Consider the following 7,357-nt stretch of genomic DNA (forward strand, 5'->3'; position numbering starts at 1 on the left):
ATGCAATTCGGAAATTCGGATCCCGAATGCCATTCGGGTATGGGAGCCTCAGCTTTAGTATTATACGTATATACTGTATATGGCTCCCATGTTGCCGTAAAGAAAATCCATATTCAGACCCATTCGGATTCATTAAACCGAAAAACACATCTGATTGGCCAGAAAAGTCACATGTACCAATTCAATTTTGACGCATTCGGATGCATTGGGATTCGGACATTTCCTCCCGTGTAGTTCCTCCCCACTCTTCCGTCTTTGACCGACGCGGCTCGGCCCGGCCAGCCGAGTCCGTGGGTGGCCATACGGATGCGCACCCCCAACTGATCAGCCCGTCGTACCACCGGGGACACTCTTGCAACCCTGGACCTCTCAAAGGAGGGCGCCACACAGACCACGGGGGAGCCTCGAACCGTAAGTCCCTTTGTCCACTACTAACAGTGTCACGTATTTTTCACATACAAAGATCCATTTACAATCTGTACTTCATACACCTATCTACGTCCTTTTTGATAGTCGCGCTCCTGTCCTGCTTTGTCCATATCTGCAATTTTGAATAGACAGGGTCCTCTCCCTGTATCGAGGAGCTTCTGCACACCCTCACACAATAGCCACCTAATTGATTTGTGCCCACAGGAGTGCGCTTTATCCTTTTTTGTATTTTCCTGTGACAGGATCGAGAGGTGAGCGAACGCCGGTATGTGTTCGCTCACCTCCCGATCTACTGAGCCGACCTGTGAAAGTCTCATTGTCACAGGTCGGCTGGAACTATGAGGTGAGTGAAAAGCATTCCCCTCATAGCTCTCCTTTAAGTAATAAAGCTAAAACCCTAAACATCATACAAATAGGAAACACATCAAAACTTCAGAACGGTAAACGATCGCTTAAATAGGCAGCATATCATTTAGGAGACAGTCCAGGATTTATCTTGCAATAACATTTTGAGTGTATTATCTGAGACAATAGGCACAAATATCATTTAGTGGCTGGACAGTATGTAAACAGTTTGGTTAGGCTGCAATATAAGAAGTTGAGACTAGGGCAGACTTTATCCCAAGTGCCCCTCACCCACCTCCTCCTCACTCTACTCCTTATCTCTTCCAATTCCTCCAATGTGATAATGGCAGGAGGAGAGGTCCTAGGGTGCTGGGGGTTTTCCCCCCAGCCAGTGGCTCATTGCACAGGACATAGAGAAGTACCTGGCTAAATCGTTCTCTTTGTGCTCCTCCCAGGCTTCTGGAGTAACATAAATAAATGTCTCCAAATCAACCCCATGCCCAGAATCTAAATGCCATCTTGGTCAAACTGCTAGCTTTGCAGCTGCACCCTTTCCAACTTGTGGAATTACCACTTAACTCAAATTTATAGCCAACATCAAAATTTAGAGCTACATCAAAGTGGGTACCCAGCCACCATTATTTGTCCCAGAAGGTCATTATTTTGCCCAGAATGCCATCCCTGTCCTCTACTAGCATGTGGGATGCAATGAGGCAGGGTTGTGGTAGTGAAGAGGAGGAAATAGGTTAGGCTTCATATAGAATTGATTATGCCATTATAGTCAGGGCTCTGGAGATATAGCAATGCCAGGGTTTTGCCTAGCAGCAAATGGAAGTTGGGAGATTAAACAGTAAGGTGAAGGGGCATGCAGCCGGACAGAATCCTACATCCATAGACTGCCCATCCTTCCTAAAATCCTCCTTGAATGGCCAAACATATGAGAAAGGCACTAAGGAGGAAGACATCCAGTGTCATAGACTGGAGGTTGTGTTATGTTTGAGGCAGGTTGCTAAAATATCCAACTACTTGTCTGTTTTATCTGATGAGTTGTGTAGCTGGTATAACACACTGGGTAAGCGAAAAAAGAATATCAGCAATGCTCATGGCACAGCAGCAGAAGGGACAAACATGTTCCTGAATAAACCTTGACAAAGAACTGCTGCAGAAAGCCTATCACAAAGATTTTCATGTGAACATACAAAAAATGTCCTGGCTTGCGCAGCCCCATAGTAGCATATTCCCTGCCCCAATACATTTTTTCTTACACATTTTATTACATACATATACCCGCAATTTTGTTTTATACTTTTTATTTAAATTTGTGTTTTCCTTTTAAGGCTGTCCCTGCCCTGGTCAAGCAAACACAGAAAGGGACAGGAATGCAAACTGAGTACTACCTTAGCTAAGGAGGAAGTCCTAGACAAAATCAGGAAGGGTTCCTTGCAAAATAAGGCCACCAGCTCAGACACTCACTCGCTCAGCGTCACTGGGGAACAAACAGGGGGAGCTACGTGGGTGTTACAGTATCTCCAGACTCCATGTCTGTACAGCCAGGGGCACAATCAGTCTTTTCCGTTTGTGTGCCAGCCTTTGGTCTTGTGGTTATAGTTAGTGCTACACATAAGCATGAGCTTGCGCACACTGAAAGGTTTGCATCAGCGCACTGTGTGATGCTGCATTGGCGTGTGTCCCTGATGCTGGGCATGCTCACTGGCTAAGAGAGAGATAGAGAGAGAGTATTTTTACACCGTCCTTTCTGATTGCTGGTGCTGTGTTAGTCTTGCTAGCTTCCCTGTTCATGAGATTAGTGCTTTTCTGCCTTGTTCATTGCCCTGATTAAACAACGGACCCAGGAATGGAGATTTCCTAATTCTCTTAGAAATCTCCCAGCTCCAGGATCCCATGCCAAATCCAGAAATCCTGGGAAGAGCTGCAAAGTCACTGGGAGATTTCTAAAAGAATTGGGAGGGATGAAATCTCCATTCCTGGTTCCATTGTTTAGTAGTGGCCCAGAACCTTAGCCAGCACCCTTCCCATAAGTGCAGTGCACAGGTGTGCAATTAGGTGCTGGCCACTACTAAACAATGGAACCAGGAATGGAGATTTCATCCCTCCCAATTCTTTTAGAAATCTCCCAGTTCCAGAATCCCATGCCACATCCAGAAATCCTGGGAAGAGTTGCAAAGTCAGCTCTTTCCCAGTGCAAGAACTTCCCTCCTGGAACCGCTCAGCCCCTCTGGCTGAGAGTCCTGGGTGTCTGCGTTGCCAGCATCTTGCATGGCAGTGCGACGCACTGCCACAGTACACAATATTAATACATTAGCTACAGTTATTTTTTTTTTAATCATGTTTATTGCAGAGTACACACAATTTTTTGATTTCATTAGAAATGACGGAGGCGTCTGAAGGAACCAATTCTGGGGCTTGAGGCTCCCCAGTCGCTGTATCTCTTGTATTCTCCGGGTCTCATGTAATACTGATGTCCCTTGTAGTTGGGCTCCTCATAGAACATCCAGAAGCCTTCATGGACATGGGCAGAGTGGATGTCATTGTAGCGGAATCTCTCATAGACATTAGGACAATCCTCAGTGAACTCCATCATCTGACCTCGGAAGTCTTCTTTCTCATAGATCCTGATTCTGAATGATCCTTGGTGCTATAAAAAAAAAATCATAGCTGAATAAAACACAAAAATGGACACTTACAAATACTACAAGTGGCCATCTATGGACCACTAAACTGACAATTTCAAGAGCAACTTCACCCAAATTCTTTTTTCTTTTATTTACGTGACTCAGACACAGGTTTTTTTTTTTCTTCAAGTGTTTGTGTTTCTCTGTGCGTTGTAAGAGTGATACGTTTGAATCAATGGTATTGAGATGATCCTATCACTTCATATAGAATACAGAGAGTTGTGTTACCTGGGGGCTCAGACGACAAGACCTAATAGAGTCATTGGGAAGATGGTTCCTCAATGGAACTTATGGACTTTAGTCCACTTCCTCAGGAGGATATGGGAGGTATCTCCATGGTGGCCTAAATATTAGGGGTGCTTATGGCTCCTAGGCTTCAGTTCCTCATAAGCCGATCTCACTGACTTTGCCCTATAAACTCTATAATGATGAGGTTATTCCTGTCAGTCCCCTAAAGATTTCCTCCCAGTGATGTGGCAACATGGGCTAAATATTCCGCCACACCACAAGGAAGAAACCAATGCTATTTAATAAAGAAGAGTATACAAGTGTTGTGTTACCAGGGGGCTCAGGCGACAAGACCTAATGGAGTCATTGTAGCCCATCCATTGCTGGAAGTCGGGATACTCTCCTCTATGGAGGAAGTGCTGGTGTCCTCTGTAGTTGGGTTGCTCATACAGGATCCAGTTTCCACTTTCCACACGGATGGAGTTGCAGCGTCTGAAGTATGAGGTCAGGTCGGGACATTCAGAGTTACACTCGTAGGAGCGACCCTGGAAGTTCTTGTCCTCGTAGAAGGTGATCTGTGGAACAAAAAAGATTTAATTTGTATTAAAACATAATATAACTATTACTACTTCACCCTAATATCATATGTACAGCTACTTACAGTGGATCTGTGCAATGGACGTGGGAAAGGTTACTCTTAAAAAAGATAAAACGTGTGTGAAGCGGTGATTGGATGTTACATTAGGTCTATGCAGATGATGTCAAAACACACAACCAGCAATCTCATCTTTTAATTAAGTTGTATCACATTTTGATGTAAGTTATTATCATTTTTGTGCCAATTAACCTAAACTAAATAAACAATCGCCGGAGGTCGCCTTGGGTGGGGGATGGAAGTATTTTTCCTCCATGCCAGCTTTGATGTCTTCTAGACAGGTTGAGGTCCCACAGAACACTCTATAGTGCAAACAGCAGTCATCATGATCATTTTCATGTTTGTTGGTTCTCGTTTACTTGCATCTGACTACTGACCCATCTGTGTGATCACTCCCTAACTTTAATTGAGGTACAAGAAGAAAACAGGGGGCAGGACCAAGTCAAAAAACATGCTACTAGTTGCTCTGCAGATCACTACAGTTTTTGGGTGTATACAGGCAGGGCCGGATAAAGAGCATCACGGGCCTAATGCTGTCAATCAGATGGGAAGCAGCAGAGGCAACTCTCTAATTAGGTGGCTGCTCGCTCTTCGCTAGGGTTCTGAGAGACCCCAATGAGGGGTCACCTAATTTTTCTGATTAGAGAGCCACCAGAGCCTCTGTCTGATTGTGTTCATCCAGACCGGCCCAGATTGCCACCGAGCCGGGCCTATTTTTAGTGGTGGACCCAGAACGGGCCCTCCAGTAGCCCCTATGTTAATCCAGTCCTGTACACAGGTGTCCTACAGAGCATCAAATCTCACATACGGGCACCTAGTTGCCTACTCTTTGGAGTGATTAGCAGTTTTTTTTTTAGGGGTCCACATGTTTATTTCAAAGCTAAGATAGCTGACAATAGACCAGAACAGGTTCTCATGCAGAACTCATTATAATGAATAGAAAAAGCAGCCCTGGATTTCTACATTTAGAATATTTCAGCTATTTGCTTTCCTCCATTTACTCCACTCTGACACAATTAGGCCTTGTTCACACCAAATGCAGAGCAGATCCGCTCGGGTTTCTGCACACGCAGTGCAGTGGGTTGTGACGCGTTTTTGACGCGTTTTTGATGCGTTCCGGGTAGTTTTTGGTTAAAAAAAATAAAAAATAGTTTAACATGGGCTTTCAGTGCGTTCCAGGCGTTTGCATGCGTTTTTGATGCGTTTGCATGCGTTCCAGAGCAGGTAAAATAGGGCCTGCTGCAGTTGTTTCACCTGCTCTGGACCTGCTCTGGAACTGCACGCTGCGATGTGAACTGGAGCAAAAAATACCATTGGAATACATTGGACGCAGTTTTGATCCGGTCTGCAACTGCTCTGCTCTGCACCTGCTCCGCGCTCGGTGCGAACAAGGCCTTAGGGATACACCAAAATCTTTGCCTGTTGTATAAAGTCCTTTGTGGGGTTATTATTTTTTTCGCTTTTAAATCAATCCTTCCAGATAAGGACTCAGAATTTCTGACTTTTCTCTGACTTTTTTGTTTTGTTTTGGGTCAGGCAGTCAAAGTATTAAACCAGGGACTTAACAGATGGGACACAATCTCCAGAAAGAGTTCAGAAATGACAGACTTCAGTCTTATCTCACAGATGTAAAATAGAAGCCCCAACAATGTTTAAGAGATGGAATATTTCTTCTTAGCCTATATGTAAGAATCAATGTGATTTAGGGGCTCTAAGGGAACTCTTCCTCAGGGTTTGATATACTGGTGAAACGTGGACTGGAGCGGTGCCAGACTCGAAGGGTTAAGCATTTAAATACATAGAATATGAGTATCTATGAGAAAGCAGGCTTCCATAGCTGATTCATGCAAACAAAATAAAATAAAAAACATTTTTTTTCCTTTTTCTATGTCCAAAGCACCACCCAGAGGCCTCTTCCTGCACCACCTGACCTGAATCACTGCACTTCACATATTCCACTCGGTACTGAGAGCATAACCCCACTGTGGATCCAAAACCTCCACCCATTTCATCTCAGTCCCATTCTTATCTCATTCCAGGTTCATGTTAAAAAGTTCTTACCTTTCCCATGTTGCTTGGGCTGTCAGTGTGCTCCTGTTAGTCTGCACTGGTACATGGTACATGGGGGGAAAATGGCCTTTATATACCCCGCACAAATGCTCACATGTTGTAGTTTTGCCCAATAATCAGAAAAGCTTTTTTCCCCACTCAGCTACGTTGAGGATTGATCATTGTTTCTGCTCCTATTGTCTGTATCTTTCTGTTTGCATTGGAACTCAGACCCTTTACCTGGGAAACCTAAATGAAACAAAAACCTTTTTTTTTTTGCAACTCCCAGTCACATGAATGAGCTGAACTGTGCAATGTGCAGAAACAAATGGCTGAAATCTGTGTATAGGTGATCTTCATGTACGTAGTTCCACTAAACCTAAAAGTGTCACCAACACAAAATCTATTATGATGTAACGATACCAAAAGAACTGCTGAGGGTACGAGTTCAGGTCTGAAAATGTAACGCATTACACCATGTATGGTTTTAAACAGCATATTGTTTCTGAATTCATTTACATGTAATTGATTTTCCTCTGGTAAGGAGATAGAACAACATTAGATATGAAAGAGAAGGCCTGCCCGAATTCCTAATTTGCGGAACATCACACGGATATTCAGACGTTGGGTTTTCATTGCAAATCACTGGTCCACCCTAGTAGGTGGCCTTATTGGCTATACGGACTGGTTCCTTCCAACAGAGAGGGTTATCCTCCCCACAACCCACCCATATCCACTCCATGTGTATGTACGAACTAGCAAGGATCTTGCTTTTGATGAATTAGAGAGGGTACAATGTATTTTGGCAAATTATTTCAGCCTTCTGTGTTGTAATGTTTCAAAATAGGAACTGCTAATACAAAATACCATCTTATAAGGACATGTTGTACTTACTAGGTATATTTCATCATGGAGAGGTTAATCCTCACTGGAACCTGCACACTGACCAACTGCAAGT

At 43.9% G+C, this 7,357-nt stretch overlaps 1 protein-coding gene across 1 annotated transcript; it reads right to left on the reverse strand.

Annotated features, from left to right (window-relative positions):
• Positions 1-3,157: 3,157 nt before the first annotated feature.
• LOC108793597 (gamma-crystallin-3-like) lies at positions 3,158-6,420 on the reverse strand. Its single transcript, XM_018564587.1, has 3 exons — positions 6,412-6,420; positions 4,028-4,270; positions 3,158-3,430 (listed from the first exon to the last, which is right to left on the reverse strand). The coding sequence occupies exons 1-3, from the start codon at positions 6,418-6,420 to the stop codon at positions 3,158-3,160; spliced, it is 525 nt and encodes a 174-aa protein (XP_018420089.1).
• Positions 6,421-7,357: the final 937 nt, after the last annotated feature.

The sequence above is a fragment of the Nanorana parkeri genome, unplaced genomic scaffold (genome assembly GCF_000935625.1).
Source record: "Nanorana parkeri isolate BGI_ZX_2015 unplaced genomic scaffold, ASM93562v1 scaffold763, whole genome shotgun sequence".
NCBI lineage: Eukaryota > Metazoa > Chordata > Amphibia > Anura > Dicroglossidae > Nanorana > Nanorana parkeri.